Source organism: Phoxinus phoxinus (genome assembly GCF_949152265.1).
Source record: "Phoxinus phoxinus genome assembly, chromosome: 4".
NCBI lineage: Eukaryota > Metazoa > Chordata > Actinopteri > Cypriniformes > Leuciscidae > Phoxinus > Phoxinus phoxinus.
Window position 1 is genome coordinate 14,498,573 of NC_136879.1, and position 19,626 is coordinate 14,518,198.

General features: G+C 37.1%; 1 protein-coding gene across 2 annotated transcripts in view; it reads right to left on the reverse strand.

Annotated features, from left to right (window-relative positions):
- Positions 1–948: 948 nt before the first annotated feature.
- igsf5b (immunoglobulin superfamily, member 5b) overlaps positions 949–19,626 on the reverse strand; it is a 24,585-nt gene continuing 5,907 nt past the window's right edge. The window contains exons 4-9 of one of the 2 annotated variants that reach the window (XM_079611026.1): positions 10,403–10,690; positions 8,456–8,575; positions 6,886–6,910; positions 6,012–6,112; positions 2,852–2,916; positions 949–1,475 (exon numbers count right to left, since the gene is read on the reverse strand). In XM_079611026.1, coding sequence (XP_079467152.1) covers positions 1,368–1,475; positions 2,852–2,916; positions 6,012–6,112; positions 6,886–6,910; positions 8,456–8,575; positions 10,403–10,690 — 707 coding nt within the window. In that variant the 3' untranslated portion in view covers positions 949–1,367. The remainder of the gene's footprint in view (positions 1,476–2,851; positions 2,917–6,011; positions 6,113–6,885; positions 6,911–8,455; positions 8,576–10,402; positions 10,691–19,626) is intronic. The other variant, XM_079611027.1, reaches the window with a different exon arrangement.

The window sequence follows — 19,626 nt, forward strand, 5'->3', positions numbered from 1 at the left end:
TAACGGAATGCATAGCTGATATAAAAAATTTGACTAGTAATTTCCTACTACTAAATTCTAAATAAACAGAGATTCTAATTATTGGGCAAAAAACTTCCACACGTAATAACCTAGAGTACTGTCTAACACTTGATGGCTGCTCTGTTAAGTCTTCGTCGTCGGTTAGGAACCTGGGTGTGCTCTTTGATACCAATCTTTCATTTGAAAGTAACGTTTCTAGTATCTGTAAAACCGCTTTCTTCCATCTTAAAAATATATCTAAATTACGATATGCTATCAATTAAAAATGCTGAACAGTTAGTTCACACGTTCATGACCTCAAGGCTAGATTATTGTAATGCTCTACTGGGTGGTTGCCCTGCACGCTTAACAAACAAACTACAGATAGTTCAAAACGCAGCAGCTCGAGTTCTTACCAGAACCAGGAAGTATGACCATATTAGCCCGGTTCTGTCAACACTGCATTGGCTCCCTATTAAACATCGTATACATTTTTAAATATTGCTGATTACTTACAAAGCACTAAATGGTTTAGCTCCGCAGTACTTGAGCGGGCTCTTAACGCATTATAGTCCTTCACGTCTATTGCAATCTCAAAACTCTGGCTAAATGATAATACCTAGAATATCAAAATCGACTGCTGGCGGTAGATCCTTATCCTATTTAGCACCAAAACTTTGGAATAGTCTTCCTACCATTGTCCGGGAAGCAGACACACTCTCATATACAATATGACTTCTGACCTGTAATGCTGCCTGAATCATATTCATACACTGTTCGCTCTTTGGGCAGAGGAGAACTGGCCCCCGACTGAGTCTGGTTTCTCCCAAGGTTTTTTTCTCCATTCTGTCACTGATGGAGTTTTGCTTCCTTGCCACTGTTGCCTTGGCTTTTGGCTTGCTTAGTTGGGGACATTTAATATTCAACAATATTATTGATCTGCCTTACTTAAGGTGGACGATGATGCAATTTTCTTCTAGAAACAAACTTTGTTGTATTCTTTTCATGTTATCACTGTAAAGCTGCTTTGATGCAATCTGTAATGTAAAAAGCGCTATATAAATAAAGGTGAATTGACTTGACTTGACTTGAACACCAGTAAAAAAAATATGCAAAATGTTTACTTTAATTTTTAAAGTAAAAAAAAACAAAAAAAAAACATGTATTGTTGATATGGCTGTATATGGCTGAATGATTGCATGTAGTTGACACCACCGCAAGTCAGTGAATCTTTATCTTCAGCAATGTGACTTCTTTAGAGTAACAACAAGGTCAGATTGAATTTCTGGCTTCTCTCTGAACAGAAAGCTGGTCCTAAACAGCAGCGTGTAAACAGCCTTTCTTTCGATCTGTGGTCGACCCTGAGGTCAAACAGTAGTGACCCGGCGGACTGTCCTCTTTGCTCCATTGCAGTCCAAGTTAAAAACATCTTCCATGTTCTGATTTTGAGAGCTGAAAATTACAATATCAGGAACCTGTTGAGGAACAATATTTGGAGAATTAACCTTTTTTTTTACTGACTAATGCAAAATACATTTGAAATAAAACTTGAAATGTACTTTTAAATGCTTGTTTTACACTGGAATATCAGCTCATAAGTTCCCATTCATAAGAAGTGTTTATGTTAACACTTTATTGTGATCCCATTCTGTTAACTATGAGTAACTTTGTAACTACATGTCAACTAACTCTCATTAGAGTATAAGTAGACTATCTGCTTAATATCTGCAGACTCTTTATTGTGATGGTCCTTCAACAGACATTCAACTGACTATAAGTAACTTTGCAACTACATGCCAACTTACCCTAACCCTAACCCTAACCCACCAGTCTACAAACACTCTAATGAGAGTTAGTTGACACATGTGCAACGTTAACGCAACGTTACTTATAGTCAACAGAATGAGTTAAAGGCACCATCAAAATAAAGTGAAACCGTTTTTATAAATCTAATTCTAATTTTGCATTTATTGAAATTTGTCATTCCGAGATTGTGGCCCCCCCAATGTCTATTATTGCCATGGCTTTGGTAGTTTCAGCCTGAGGTGATTTCTTCAAGTTCAAAAGTAACCATTAAAAAAAAAAAGCTTAAAAATTAAAAGGTTGTTTCTTGAAAATGACCCAGCATCCAATTAGCATTAATCAGAAATATTTGCATTATTAAAGTCCCCCTGTTGTCAATCCTTTTATCTCTCATCTAATCACCAAAATGCGACATTTAGACGTTTTTCCTTGGGGAAAAAAAAAACTGCATGCCTTAAAATATCTTGAATGTAACTCTACACCCTTGCCTCATTTAGTATACGTGGTTCTATGAATATGCAAATGAGCCCCGCCTCCACTCACTCACTCAGCTCAGAGATCCACTGGTTGACGACCACACGTTGATCTGATTGGTCAAGGTAGTGTGTGACGTCAGAAACACCAGCGATTTCAAACCGTGTTTTTGAGACTGTCTTTGGTTCACTGCAGCTTTAAAGAGAAAATACTCAGCAATGCTGCCGACTCATGAATCTACACATGGTTTGTCGCAAATTAATAACACCACATAGACAAATAGACAACATTAAAAACTTGATTTTCACCACAGGGGGACTTTAAACATATTAGGTTATATAGTGCTCATGGCTGCTCCACAGTACGATAACAGAAAGTAAAAGGTATTTTCAAAAATAAAAAAGGATTACATAAAGCATTTACACAGTATTTAAATGTTCGGCTGAATATTCCTTCCCGCAGTAATAGAGAGACCAGCGTTTCCCCAGGTGTGAGGCAGAAGACTTTACACTGAGGTGTCAGAAAACCCACTCGTTTTGAATAATGCAGAGGCTGTAATTCTCTCTCCTCTTACCCGTGAAGGGCTGATGATGTTTATCGGGCTGTCAGCTGTATTCCTGAGGTCACCGTGTCCTGAACCTGCGGGGTGAAGAGAAGTCGTGTGTGGGACTTTACACTGCCTAAAATCTCACAGTCAGAACTTACACGGCTCAATGTGCTCTTACTGCTGGACGGAAATACATATTAAACGTGCTTGTTTTGTTATCCAGTAAAATAACCAAAGCAATATATATTTACATTTTAAGATAGTAAGACTTGTTTGATGGTCTTTATAAGAAATCTTTGAACAAAAAGAAAAAGTATATATATTTTGTTTCCCTGGCAGATTGTTTTCCATTTGTTTTAAGTAGAAACCTGACTAAATATATTATTTTATTATTTTATTTCAGTCAAAATTAATTTAATTTCATGCAACAAACGTTTTTTACTGGTTTGGTTTTTAATGGCAATGAAAGCGAGGCTGTGAGGGACAGACATGCATCTCTTCAGTGGGTTGTACTGTTATTTAATGTGTTTTTGGATTTTTTCTGCTTACGAAACACTGCAAAAATATCTTTCCGAGAAATTTCAGCAGACAAAACCCCCAGACGATATGAGCTGTGGAAAATGATAGGAGATCTAGGAGCTTTATGCAGCTTTTTACAGAGGATGCCATTGAAAGCACAGTAAGTCTATTCCTCACAGCCTCGCTTTCATAACTGTCATGGCGCTGCTCTGAATAAGATCTATTATACTATTTTAAAGGTTCCTAATTTTGTCTCCTACAATATGTTTACATACATCCAAGGTCACATTCATTTTCTCATTATATATTGCAGCATCACCTCTTTTCTCACAGTGTCTGAAATTGTTTGAACAAGGATTCGGTCTCTCTAAACTCTCCTTTCTGAGAGTCTACTCTGCTCTGATTGGTCAGATGTCCCAGTCTATTGTGATTGGTCTACTCTGATCAGTCAAATGGCCCAGTCTGTTGTGATTGGTCTACTCTGCTCTGATTAGTCATTGGTCTACTCTGCTCTGATTAGTCATTGGTCTACTCTGCTCTGATTGGTCAGATGGTCCAGTCTGTTGTGATTGGTCTACTCTGCTCTGATTAGTCAGATGGTCCAGTCTGTTGTGATTGGTCTACTCTGCTCTAATTGGTCAGATGGCTCAGTCTGTTGTGATTGGTCTACTCTGCTCTGATTAGTCAGATGGTCCAGTCTGTTGTGATTGGTCTACTCTGCTCTAATTGGTCAGATGGCTCAGTCTATTGTGATTGGTCTACTCTGCTCTGATCAGTCAGATGGTCCAGTCTGTTGTGATTGGTCTACTCTGCTCTAATTGGTCAGATGGCTCAGTCTATTGTGATTGGTCTACTCTGCTCTGATCAGTCAGATGGTCCAGTCTGTTGTGATTGGTCTACTCTGCTCTAATTGGTCAGATGGCTCAGTCTATTGTGATTGGTCTACTCTGCTCTGATTGGTCAGATGGCCCAGTCTGTTGTGATTTGTCTACTCTGCTCTGATTGGTTAGATGACCCAGTCTGTTGTGATTGGTCTACTCTGCTCTGATCAGTCAGATGGCCGAGTCTGTTGTGATTGGTCTACTCTGCTCTAATTGGTCAGATGGCCCAGTCTGTTGTGATTTGTCTACTCTGCTCTGATTGGTTAGATGGCCCAGTCTGTTGTGATTGGTCTACTCTGCTCTGATTGGTCAGATGGCCCAGTCTGTTGTGATTGGTCTACTCTGCTCTGATTGGTCAGATGGCCCAGTCTGTTGTGATTTGTCTACTCTGCTCTGATTGGTTAGATGGCCCAGTCTGTTGTGATTGGTCTACTCTGCTCTGATTAGTCAGATGGCCCAGTCTGCTGTGATTGGTCTACTCTGCTCTAATTGGTCAGATGGCTCAGTCTATTGTGATTGGTCTACTCTGCTCTGATCAGTCAGATGGTCCAGTCTGTTGTGATTGGTCTACTCTGCTCTAATTGGTCAGATGGCTCAGTCTATTGTGATTGGTCTACTCTGCTCTGATTGGTCAGATGGCCCAGTCTGCTGTGATTGGTCTTCTCTGCTCTGATTGGTTAGATGGCCCAGTCTGTTGTGATTGGTCTACTCTGCTCTGATTGGTCAGATGGCCCAGTCTGTTGTGATTGGTCTACTCTGCTCTAATTGGTCAGATGGCCCAGTCTGTTGTGATTTGTCTACTCTGCTCTGATTGGTTAGATGGCCCAGTCTGTTGTGATTGGTCTACTCTGCTCTGATTAGTCAGATGGCCCAGTCTGCTGTGATTGGTCTACTCTGCTCTAATTGGTCAGATGGCTCAGTCTATTGTGATTGGTCTACTCTGCTCTGATCAGTCAGATGGTCCAGTCTGTTGTGATTGGTCTACTCTGCTCTGATTGGTCAGATGGCCCAGTCTGTTGTGATTTGTCTACTCTGCTCTGATTGGTTAGATGACCCAGTCTGTTGTGATTGGTCTACTCTGCTCTGATCAGTCAGATGGCCGAGTCTGCTGTGATTGGTCTACTCTGCTCTAATTGGTCAGATGGCCCAGTCTGTTGTGATTGGTCTACTCTGCTCTGATTGGTCAGATGGCCCTGTTCTGATTGGTCAGAATCCAGACGGACATTATAATATCTTAATTTCAGCTCTGGATTTTCCTCAGCACTTGATACACAGTGATACGAAGTGTAATGATGGCATCAGTTTTACCGTATCAATTCGAGCCCGATTCCTCATCCTTTAGAAATGCGTGCAAAGTGGAAACATGTGTCTTCTAATAACTCCATTTATCGCGCACTGTGATCTTTGAAACTTTTACTCTCACAAACAGCTATTTAACACACTACATGAAAGGTAATATCCGAAAAAGCGTAAGAGGGGCACTTGAACTATAATAAGCCTGAATCACTAGAACCATTTTACATATTTCTACAAAACAGATATATTTACACAGTAAGCAAAATTGCACAAAATATTGGTAATGGTTTACCACTAAGTGCAAAAAGCCATTATTGAAACAAAGGCTTTTTTCACTTTTTTGTTAGAGTATATTTGATATCCAATAAATTGTGTTTCTTTTTAGTTTAATTCTGTGAAAATGTATCAAATAAAGCAGGAATTACGCCCCATATAATTTAGTTTAACACATCAGGGTATTCTGTAGATTCTGTATTATATGGTGCTATTACTCGTTACGTCTTCAGCGTTGTATCCTGGGTTCACTTTTCCCCTGGTTTCATCAGCAACGGACCTCCTCTCACTCCTTAAATTGACAGTCCATGAAGAGGAGCTGGAAAGACAAATGCAATACAATAAACAGGTTTTCTTACATACAACATAAGAGTCAGTGGCTATGTTCAGAGTAGAGGTCTTCAGGGAACTACAACCACTGACACTATTGAAACTAGACAAACTGATGAGAATTGAACTCACTTCATATTTGATGATCTTTAAATTGAACTGAATTGAATCAACACTGAACTGACCTCAGCTGAACAATGACTCTACTTCGCGGTTATTTGTGTTTAAAAACACAAAACAAAACAAAAACGGAAAGCTGCTTGTATCTGTATACTATAAAGTGCTGTATAAATGAAGGATGACTTGATATGACTAGAAATATGTATGCAATAGTATGCAATACTGAGCAAAATCATCTTCTCTCTGCATAGCAGTGTTGGTAATTTATGGAAAACGCTGTATTTCTCCTCAATATTTCCATGATTTGTTTCAAGGCTGTTGTTTTAATAGCTTTAAAATGTGTTATAGTGCTGCTGCGATACAGTAAGTCAATCACATGTTTTTTTCACGTATGTGTGTGCAATGAATGTCAAAAATGATAGTCTTTGTACATTATGAAACATTACTGTGTTCGTGTTAGCATTTTATAACTGTGAAAAGTATGATGTTCAGTGTTCAGAAAGATTATTATTTCTGTCAATTATTGATCATTTTCCTTCTTATGTAGGCCTATGTTATGTGTACAGCATTGGTGCGGAAGAGAAAATACTCAAAATGGATGTAATGTACAAAAACAACTCTTACAACTCTTACAAGTCTTACCTGAATTTATTTTCAGAGCTCAATTCTGAAAAAGAAACAAAAGAAAACTGGTCACACTTTAGATAAGAGTCCAATCCTCACTATTAACTACGACTTTTGCCTCAATAAACTCGTAATTATGCTTCTTAATTAGTAAGGTTTGAGCTTAAGTTTAGGTATTGGGCAGCATTAAGGGATGTAGAATATGGTCATGCGGAATAAGGCATTAATATGTGCTTTTAAAGTACTAATAAAACGGCAAAATCCTAGTCATATGCATGCTAATAAGCAAGTAGCTAATAGTGAGAGTTGGACCCTGAACTAAAGTGTTAGCAGAATGACACACATGTAACTTGATATTTCTGTTTCTAGCCTTTGGCGGTCCTGAATAGCATGACATCTTAATAGCTGCATGGTGCAACAAGAGGATAAGAGACTGTAACACGCTTGAGATCCACTGTGCAGAGTAGCTATACTACAATAACAAATATATTTTAAGAAATAATGTATGGCAACAAGTAAAAATGAATGGAATTTTACAGGTCAAAAAATGCTTTAAAATCATCTGGAATATCATGCTATATAGTCTTAGGGGCTTTTTACATGACACCGTTTTCAACTAAAAACATTTTTTATGTGTTTTTGCTGTTTATTTAACCGACAACGGTGTTTTTAGGGCCTGGAAACGCAAACTTTTGAAAACGAGTTTCAAAGTGCGAGTTTTTAAAAACTGTTGGCTCCGTGTAAACTACAAAAACATGAATTTGTGAAAATGGTGACGTCATGCACATGTGTGTTACGTGTTCAGTCGACAGCAGCGTATGTTTCTTTACAAAGCAACATCGCCAACTACTGGCCTGGCAGCAGAATACAGCATTATTAATCATTTTGGCGGATTCTTGTGAACTGGGATTGTTTTGACAACGTTGTCGTCTGTACGTGAAAACTGCAAAGGAAAAACTTTTCTGTTTAGTACATTGTTGTTGTGTAAATGTAGCCAGAAATGTTATAACACCCTACGAAAAATATACTCATTCTCAAAACATTGTTTTTTTATTATTGTATTAAATATTTTCATATTGAATGTAGTAGTGAAACATGGTTACTCATAGACATCTGTCAGTATTCTTAATGAATATGTAATACCTTATGTACAGTTGGTACAGATAAAAAATTTAACTATAAAAAGTTTGAAAGGCATTTTTAAAGTACAGAGTGTGCTGTAATATATATATTTTTTCACAGGTCTTAATATCTCTCTAAATTAACCACTGATAATGGGTGCTTTGACAAATAATGAGCAAAGAAAGATAAAAACAAAGAACATTTCGAACAATGTTAATAGGTTTTCCATCTTAAACGGTTTATCCATTTTCCTAAATGATGTGTAAGCACTTTGTATGGCAGGTGAGTGGTGCAGTAAAACCTTTAAACTGCCCTTTACTGCTGACAGCTCAATCTACTACACTGTGTCCTCGCCTTCGCTCCGATTTACGGCCAGCACTGCTAACTTCTCTCTTCATTGGTTTAATAACTTGCAGGAGAGATTTAAAGGGAACTTTTAAGAGAAATGTAAAGTGGATTTGCTTACTTGTCCGTTTTTTTCCACAGCACAATAAGACGAGGATGAGCGCTGCCAGCAGAGCGATCGTACACACCGACACCATCACGGCGATCACAACTGTGCGGTCCTGTGTAGTTTGCGGTGCCACTGTAAAACACATTTGTACGTTTATGGCCACTTAATTTACATGCACAAACTGACCCAATGCATTTATTCAGTGTTTTATTGCTATAAGGAGCAGAAATTATATGCAGCCTATGTCACTTATATCACATGAACTGTCATTTATATCATATAATGATTTTGCCAAGTACGACACATTCATGGGTCAACATATTTTATTGATCCTGGTACAACAATCTAGTCCAAAAACATAGTCAACCATACACTCTAAAAAATGCTGGGTTGTTTTAACCCACTTTTGGGTCAAATATGGACTAACCCAGGCAGCCGTTGGGTTAAATTTTTAAATTGCATTTTTGATCCAACGTTTGGGTTTGTCCATATTTGACCCAAAATTGGGTTTCAACAACCCAGCATTTTTTAGAGTGTATCCCTAGCCCTAAACCTAACCCTACCCATAAATTATCCCTAAAAATCTGAGGGAAAAGATAGTGAATAACACTGATGTAGAAGCACCTAAAGCCCTGGTTGTAAGCCTAAACTTGACATAAACTGTGAACTTGTCCCTCAAATCTGATTGGGATGTTGTTCCAGAAACATGTTCATCATCATATAACACATGCCTCAGACAGCAACATAGTGTCGGCCCAGATCCGGGCCACATCTGGCACATGGGGATTCAACGCATACCATATGTGAGCCAGATCAGGAGCCAGACACTATGTTGCTGTCTGGGGCAGTAAGCTTTCTCTACAATAAGTTTTTAAGCGAAAACAAATATCTAAACAAAAGAAACCTTTTTCAAAAAATTGCTTTTTATGATTTTCATATTGATATATCTGTCTATATCAGTCCCACTGTATTGTCTGTAGCTACTATGCACTCTAAAAAATGCTGGGTTCAAAACATCCCAAGTTGGGTTGAAAATGGACAAACCCAGCGAATGGGTTGTTTTAAGTCAGCGGTTGGGTTAAATGTTTGCCCAACCCACTGGGTAGTTTTATATAACTTAACAATTGTTTAAAACTCAATGTATTTCTTTCTTAAAATGAACCCAGAATATGTTGAAAATTAACATTCGTTAATCGGTTTAATAAATGAACATTTATTCATAAGTGTAATTAATAATAATTAAACAATAAACATTTAATAAATGATAAATGTGTGTGATTATTAATTTTCAACCTATTTTTGGGTTCATTTTAAACCAGCCATATAGTAATCTTTAAACAATAGTTGAGTTAAATAAAACTGTCCATGACATGTAGCACATTGCACAAACGTTTAACCCAACCGCTGGGTTTGTCCACTTTCAACCCAACTTGGGTTGTTTTTAACCCAGCATTTTTTAGAGTGTAACATTTAAATCAATCGTTTGATACAATGCATTTATTGAGTACATACATTTTTTACATTTTACTTGTTTTTAAAAAATACTTGCTTATAATTAGCTGTAATTAATTTCTGCCATTATTTCAATAATTACAATGTTGACCCTTCCTTTACACCATTACCACACTCTAAAAAATGCTGGGTTGTTTCAACCCAATTTTGGGTAAAATATGGACAAACCCAGCCATTGGGTTACATTTTTCAATTACATTTTTAACCCAACGTTTGGGTTTGTCCATATTTTACCCAAAATTGGGTTGAAACAACCCAGCATTTTTTTTGAGTGCACCAAAACCTGTGCCAAACCTCACCCGTATCCCACCTCAATAGCAGCACGAGTGTTTTGCAATACAACATGCAAGATACAATAAGTGCATTGTACCTAAACAAAGTGATGCAACTATTAATGCGCGCTGGTTTGTTTGCAGGAGGAGCTCATTAACGTCCGAGCACTCGTACCTACAGTCAGCTGGACGCTGCTGGTTTGCTGGGCTGCAGACACAGACGCCACACACTCCACGGCGCTGCTCGCCTCTGCGTTCAGCTCAAGCACACTGGTGGAGGTGAAGAAGCCGCCGGGGTCCTGGAGACTGCTGGTGTTGTAGTCGCCTCTGTCCACAGCGCTGGCGTTGACCACCCAGGACACCGAAGGCTTCGGATACCAGCCAAGCGCTTGGCAATGGAAGGTGACAAGCATTCCTTCTTCAACTGACAGGTCACCCTCCAAAATCCGGACATTTCCTTTTTCTAGATTTAAAACGAGACATGTTGAGGTATGTGTCCTCAAAAAAGTAGAGATTTCTCAAATATTATCTCATCATAATTGTTAATAACATATATTAATTTCATTGCATTCATTGACAAAACATACACTCTCACATCAGCAATAAAAATAGGGTCCAATGTTCTGTTTATATGAAGGTATTTTCCGTATTCCGCATCGATTTTTTCCATATCAGTTTTACACGTATTTTTAATTAAGCTGTGCGCTGTGTTTTTTAGGTTAAAGGAAGATGGGTCATTTTATTTTACAGTGTACATGTTACATGTAGTTACTATAGTAATAACTATAAATTATGCATAATTACATGCAGCTAACCCTAAACCAAACCCTAATCCTAACCCTAACCCTAATAAGTATGTACTCGTAATGTATAATTACAGTGTAACAAAGACACCTTAAAATAAAGTGTAACTGGAAGAAGTCCAGGCAGAAAATGACCAGTAACCTTTCCACTTTTCTATAGATTATTTTCTTACAGTAAAACTAAAACCTGTTTAATCATTTAACCCTGTAAAGCCTGACATATGAAAAAATAGTCCGAAAAAAACTTTTATGGCTCATACGAGATGTTTAGAGCAGAAAAGCACACTACTTATGTAAAATGCATATAAATATTGTCACTCTCTTAGTAAGATAAGTGGTTTTATGTTCTGTAGTTTTAATTTTGGCGGACGACACATAATGCAATACAAAATGATTATTGTACAAAATACACATTTCTCAAAAGCCTATTTTTGATACTCACATTGAGTAAATGTTCATCTTGAAATATTACTAACAATATAACAGTTATTCTTATGTTCACCTTCTAGAAATAATTAAAGCTTTCACAGCAAAAAGACATGTGAACCAAGACCTGAAGGTGGATGTTTTTACAAGGCCGTTTATTAGCTATAAAAGTATAAATATCAATCAGACGCCAGAAGGCGTGTAGTAGATTGTGTCTAACTGGTTTTGAAGTTTGCATGGCCAATATGATATAGTCTAAAACGGTTGATACAAATGACTTTTTGTGAAATATTTTTCTTGAAAAGCATGCATGTGCTTTTTCTTTTAAATGAATGTCACTCGGATTTCTATTTTATAAAATATTGCAAAGACATTTATAGATTTTAAGTCTGGCTTGGGTGTTTAAATATCTATTGAGGCCACTTTATGTGTTTCTTTTCCACTTTCCACAATTTTTAAATGATTGATGGTTCATAATTGACTAGTTGATGTGACTGGTAAATGTGTGACGGCTAAATTGTCTCTTTTAAAAGAACACATTATGGGCTTTTTATTCCCCCTGGAAAGAGAAACAAAAGGTAAAGCAGTGAATTGTTATGGACAGCTGGGTAATTAGTTGAAACTTTCTCTTTCTCTCAGTGAACTGCAGGGCCACAGCAATTCATTTGTAAAGGTTTTCTGAGTAAGGCTAATGATTGTCTTATACTGTACCTCACAAGTCATGTCATGGACCTTAGAGTCTTTGTTATGTATATATATATATATTAGTATTTCACAAAAGTGAGTACAGCCCTCACATTACAGCAAACATTTTAGTATATCTTCTTAAGGGACAATATTATAGAAATGAAACTTGGATATATTTTAGAGTAGTCAATGTGGTGCTTGTATAGCAGTGTATATTTACTGTCCTCTGAAAATAACTCAACATACAGCCATTATTGTCGAAATAGCTGGCAACAAAAGTGAATACACCCTAAGTGATGATATTCACTAATATTCACAAATTCTTGGCGTGTTTTCACGTGTTCACAACTGGTCAAACGAAAATGTTTTTCAATCAAGCGCAGCATCTCGTTCCCGCTTTTTCAGGGAACTGGGTTACAGCAAAGTAACCCAGTCGTCTTTGCAAAAACAGTTTTATGGCCAGTAAATAATATGCATATATTTAATATTTAAATATATATTTAAATATTTATATATTCATACACAGCCATTACATATTTAAAACAGTAATATCCTATACTAAACCTAAACTAATCTTGACAAAATATATATAATTTGAAAGCTTACAATCTCTAGTTTACATATTTGGTGACTGATTTTCAAAATAAATTACAGAGGAGCCGTAATTTATCAATTTGCAACAAGAATATGTTCATACTCCTAAGGCGTGTTCAGACCTTTATTTTGAAATGGTGATGAACATGAAAAATCATGAAAGAATGGTAGAAACCTCAGTTTGTTTTCATGCCAAGAGTTCAAAAGATAGCATCTGTTCAATTATTTTAGAAAAAAAGTCTGAAAATGTTTTGAATATAAAGAAAATATAATAGATTCACCATTTGTGATGTGGCAGCGAGCTATAATGCACATACGGGATCTTTTTGTGTTTCTTAGAGATTGAATTCATTTCAAAATCTGCCAAACTTCCAACACTACTTCTGAATAGGATGTCTACTTCATAAAATTGTATGAAAATTGTAAAAATAATGGTTCAGATCACTCAAACAACATATGGAAATGGAGCCGCCCTTATATGGGCAGTGATGTCAACTAGTGGCGAAGTGTGGTACTGCGCCCAAACTAAATCTCACTGAAAGCTGATTTTTTGAGATATAAACCTAAAATTTGAAACCCAACTTGTTCAGATTTCTGGCTTTGATTTTTTTTTTTTTTTTGCATTTTTAGAGTCCTCCAGGTTTTGAAAATATATATTTTATATAAAATATGAATAATACCATTTTTAACATTGTACATTTTCATAAACTCAAACTTCTATAACTTCTTTTCTGTTTAACCTAATTTATTTCACTTCTACAAAAATCTGCCAAATGTCTTCTTTAAAACAAGACCTTACATCTATTTTCCAAAGCATTCTTGAATAACAACCATGTGCATTTTCATGTCTATTAGAAAAAAGGGGAAAGTGAGTTATACTGAAATGAAATCATTATCAAGTTTAAGTTACAGACTGAATATTTTAATAATGTATTTTAATGGTGATAACAATAAGAGTTACATAAATATCTACTGCTGAGTCTGTGTCTGGTCTTGACTGTGTAATTTGAAAGCAGAGCCATTCATCCCGTGTCAACTGGGTGATTTTTTTTCCAGCAGGAGGGCCAGGCAGGGAAAATTACTGTCTATGAGACAGCGTTTAATCTGGAAGAAGTATGGCTGGCCATGCCTCTAATGAAAAGCTTTGTGAGCAATCCTGAGTCCGAAAGCCTGACACACGTTTAGCCCTTCCTGATTTACGTCCTAAGCCTGATTCTCTTGCCAAGCTAATCTGTAGAGGAAAGTCATAACGAAAGTGAATATGAACAAGAGATGGGCCCAGTTCTCATACAATCCATCCTAAATAGTATTCAAGATTAGAATGAGTGTGTCCCAGTATTATGTCCTAGGACTCATAGGACTTGTGTGGATGATAAAAACGGATAATATCCCATACTTGCATTGAAGGAGAACCCAAACTAGGGACGAGAATATCATAGAGACTTGTGGGTGGGCTCTTTTGATTTGGACAACCTGCCAACTCCCTGAGCACTCTAGCAACAGGCTAAAACCCCACAGGACACCTTAGCAACACCCTAGCAACCACCCGCAATGCCTGCAACATACGCAAAAATGGCTTATATTTTCTTAATAATTAAAATATTTTTAAAAACATGCCTATGGAGTCATTTCTTTAAAGGGGTGGTAAAATGCCCTTTTCACACAATGTAAAATAAATCTCTGATGTCCCCAGAGTGTGTGTGTGAAGTTTTAGCACAAAATACCCCACAGATATTTTTATATAGCATGTTAAAGTTGTCACTTTTTGAGGGTTTGCAAAAACGTACAGTTTTGTGCCTAGCCCTTTAAATGCAAATGAGCTGCTGCAGGGGGCGGGGTTTCAAGAGCTCGTGTGTGTGTGTGTGTGTGTGTGTGTGTGTGTGTGTGTGTGTGTGTGTGTGTGTGTGTGTGTGTGTGTGTGTGTGTGTGTGTGTGTGTGTGTGTGTGTGTGTGTGTGTGTGTGTTAGCAGCTGCAATTACCTCACGCACACACACACTAAACTGACAGAAACTGTTCTGCGTTTATGTTAAAATGGAGTCAGACAAAGATGGAGAGACTCAAGAAGAAGTGACAACATGTAGAATACAACAGGACGTCTCTGAATGGTTAGTTGATGAATTTATGTTGCTGATGTGTTAACTATCTTCAATTAGCATATTCTGTCATGGTAATCTATAAATCGCTCGTATAGGAACTGTTGTGAGATGCACACAGAGTGACTTTCTATTGCATGTGAAAAGATGGATGCTAAAGTTTGATCTGACTCACAAATGTGCTCGACTACAACAACTCTTCCTCTTCTCAACATGGACGCGGTTCCCGGGGGCGGGGCTTATGTGCATTTTAGGGTTGCTGATGTCATTAACCCGGGAGGAATGTCGTGTAGTCCCTACCAGCCGTTTGTTGTAGTCCTTTTCTTTAAAAGCAAATATCTTCCTTTGCTTTGAACTTTGAGTGTTGTAACTTTGCAGATGTTGTTTATGATCAAACTGCAACATTACACACTAACTAAAGTTAGAAAAGTGAAATCATACTTTACCACCCCTTTAAATTGAATATATGCTGCTTCTTGCATTCATCGCAACACTTTCGAAGTGAATTGGCGCTAAAAGCACATTCAGTTTTATCTGAAACCAGATCAGATTTACCAGATCCGGGCCACGTCTGGAACATGTGGATTCAACAGGTACCAGATGTGGGCCGGATCTGGGCCGACACTATGTTGCTGTCCGGGTATTAGGTTGTTGTATCATGGCGGTAAAAAGTTAATGCTATATCGTGTTATGAATAACGCACACCTGAACATTAGTGTTGGAGCTGGTTGTGATGCAAACACCAAAATGTATTAACACACTATGGTAAAATTGTTTTAAAACAGGTTACAACTGTAAAAACATTTTTCTTTTCTTTTTTTACTAAGAAATTTACAGTGAAATGAATGCATGCTGGGTCATTTTCTTACAAATTACTGTTAATCAACCGCAAAATGATGCTGACATCACAGTCATTTACTGCTCTTGTTTTACTGTGAATTCACATGATAAAATTTACGAATTTTTTAAAGAAATTATATTGTTTAGTATTGTAATTGTTTTTAGTCACCAAATTCCAGGTCTAGCCAAGTCAGAAGTGTGAAAAAATGTAAACCTTTGTGAAAACAATGACAAGCTAGAATAAAAAATAAGCTAAGTGGCTGATTTTAAGGTCAAAGTATACTATTATTAGCGTTATTTCAGATTTACCAATATCTTATTTCAAATTCATAATTGTTTTGTAGGGATATTCATCAATAAAGCAGCTGCTGAGATTTAGCTTTGAACCCAATCTTGCAACCTAATTTTTACCTTCCATCTCCAATGATGCACACACACATCAATACTCAACATACAAAACACAACAATGGTGACACTCAACAAATCATAGTATTAAAAAGACAAATTCTGAACATTACAAAATAAACAAACTGCTAAATGTGAACCAAAAATGAGTTGAGCAGCAAAGATAAAACCAACAAGAATCAAGAAATGACCTGAGTCAAGAAACTCCACAACATAATCTATTCAGTGTGATGTTGTAGATTTTACAAGAAATGTCCAATACCGTCAGATACAAGAGAAGTCCTACTGTGAAATTACACTGTAAAAAAAATTTTTTCATTATTTGTTATCACAACTTTTTATCTTTTGTCAAATCAACTTCGATAACTAATGTGGTGAGGATAACATACTATTTTGAGTTTCTGTTTATTAAACCAAATAAATCAATCATCAATAAATCAAACAAATCATTTTTTTTACAGTGTACTGTGAAAGTAATTTCCTAATTTCACACTAAAGTTTTTAACAGTGAATAAAAACTTCATAAGTCATAAGTTTCATAAGTAAAATTCCCATAATGTTTTGCAAAATTATAAAATTCAAGGTTAGCCAAACGTTCTTTGAACAAAGCAGGGAAGGTATACTTCAAAAGTTACCACATAAAAACTTTTTATTTGTCAAACTTTTTGGCCTTTTTTCACTTGGCGTCCCCATCAGTAAACAAGTCAATACAGTAATTGAAGGCAAAAACAATGACGATTGTGAACCTCGGCACACATGCCCAATCACACGTGGGCCGGTCTGTTTGTCTTGATGAGAAACCGCTATTGCGTTGAGTCCAGCACATGCAAATGAATGGGAGCCTTTTGTAATGCAAGGAGTGAAGAGGATTTGTGGTTCCCTGAAGATTTGTGGGCGCCCTTCAACTGTACGTCTGACCCAGTGTACCACAAATCACTGCGAGAGATGCTGACTGCTAACTGAAAATGAATGCCAAGATGCCCAATTAATTCCACAGCACTGTTAGTCACAGACGTGCCCCACATCCACATGGAACGGCTCTATTAAACACACAAGACTGTTAATAGGGACATATACTAAGCCAAATTTGTGATCTCAGTGATGAATGGGATCACTCCATAATATAGAGAGAGTCTCAGGTCATTTCTTTAGCTTTTAGCTGAGCTGTGGTTTAGTTGCAGTCACAGAATAGATTAATAATTGAGGAATAAATCCGGTTAGGTCATAAAAAGTGATTGATTTGGTGATGTGTCTGTAGATTGACGTGTTTTATCTATGGAATACCGAGGAACACAGGACTTTTAGCTGTCTAAAAGAGATCTGATAGGCCAGTTTATTACAGACAGGCGTATGAAAATAAATCCTGGAGTTCTACAGGATCTTCATTTTGCCTACCGGATGAATTCCTACGTGATACCTGTGTAATAATATTGCTGCAGGGGTCTGGTAAAGGTTTTGTACAGAGGATTTCCGGTTTGAAATGCTAGCTAAACTGCAAAAAGTTTAAATCTTACACACTTTCAGAGCAGGACAACAAATACACCTGCACCTTCTGAATTAAAACTGACACAAAAAAATTAAGGAGAGGGACAAGTAATGTCCCAATAAGGCTGCATTCATTTGTGATTTTAAAGTCCCCCTGTAGTCAATAATTTTGAAAACTCATCTTTGATCATCAAAATTACATATTTAAAAAAATGTCCTTGAAAAAAAATTATTCATGGCGTAAAATATCTTGAGTGTAACTCTACACCCTTGCGTCATTTAGTATACGCGGTTCTATGAATATGCAAATGAGCCCCACCTCTACTCACTCACTCAGCTCAGAGATCCACTGGTTGACGATCACACGTTGATCTGATTGGTTACCAGGTAGTGTGTGACGTCAGAAACACCAGCGATTTCACACCGTGTTTTTGAGACTGTCTTTGGTTCACTGCAGATTTAAGCAGAAAATACTCAGCAATGCTGTCGACTAATGAAATCTGCACATGGTTTGTCTTAAAGCACATTAAAAACACCACATAGACATATAAACAACATTAAAAACTGGATTTTCACCACAGGGGGACTTTAATAAATATCATACACCGAATATTTTGTTTTATAACATACTACAATTCACTTAAAGGCTGTTTACACAACACCTTTTTCAACTAAAAACATAAAACTTTGTACGTGTTTTGGCCGTTCGTTTACACGATAACAGCGTTTTGGGGGCCTGAAAATGCAAACTTTTGAAAACTGGTTTTAAAAGTGCAAGTTTTTGCAAACGGTCTCCGTGTTAACAACAAAAACGTGAATCTCTGAAATCATGACGGCACATGCGTATTACGTGTTTAGTCTATAGTGTTTCATCGCCATCTAATGCAGAATACAGCGTTTTTAGTCATTTTCGCGGATCCGTGTATGGGGATCGTTTTGACAATGGTGTCGTCTGTACTCGGAAATCTCAAAGAAAAAATATATTTTAGGCATATCATTGTCGTACCCTAAAACAGAAAGAAACTAAGCCAAAACAACACATATGTGCACTGAGGTGCAAGTATGAATAGTATCTAACAACTGTTTACACTCAGTGGAAAGAACATACTTTTTAGCCTGCCAAATAGGATCTGCCAGATACAATGCCAGATATTTTTGCAAATATCGCCCAAATTGACTAATTGGCCTGACTAATTGACTGTGTGTGTATATATAAGGATGTTTATATAATGAAGGGCCAAACAGGAAATAATTATATGAAGTCTGAATACCGGTATATCAATGTAAATCCTGAATATATACGTAGATATAAGTAAGAATATATATTTACAAATCCTGAATATATGAATGCATATGGGGCTGAATTTTAGCACAGGATTGTGGGTATTGCACATAACTATACTCATTCCCACAAGTTCCATGCTTATAAATGTGCTTTATCCTCTAGAATTATTGTAATGCTCTACTGGGTGGTTGCCCTGCATGCTTAATAAACAAACTACATCTAGTTCAAAAGGCAGCAGCTCGAGTTCTTACCAGAACCAGGAAGTATGACCATATTAGCCCCGTTCTGTCAACACTGCATTGCCTGCCTATTAAACATCCTATACATTTTAAAATATTGCTGATTACTTACAAAGCACTAAATGGTTTAGCTCCGCAGTACTTGAGCGAGCTCTTAACGCATTATAGTCCTTCACGTCTACTGCGATCGCAAAATTCCGGCCAGTTAATAATACCTAGAATATCAAAATCGACTGCTGGCGGTAGATCCTTTTCCTATTTAGCACCAAAACTTTGGAACAGTCTTCCTAACATTGTCCGGGAAGCAGACACACTCTGTCAGTTCAAAGCTAGATTAAAGACACATCTCTTTGACCAAGCATTCACATAACACATTATAGACTTCTATAACTCAATGTTAGGCTGCATAGATTAGGTCAGCCGGAACCGGGAACACTTCCCTTAAATCCTGATGTACTTGTTACATCATTAGAAGAATGGCATCTACGCTCATTTTAGTGTCTTTGTTTATCCCGAGGTTTTCCCGCAGCCTGCCGGATCC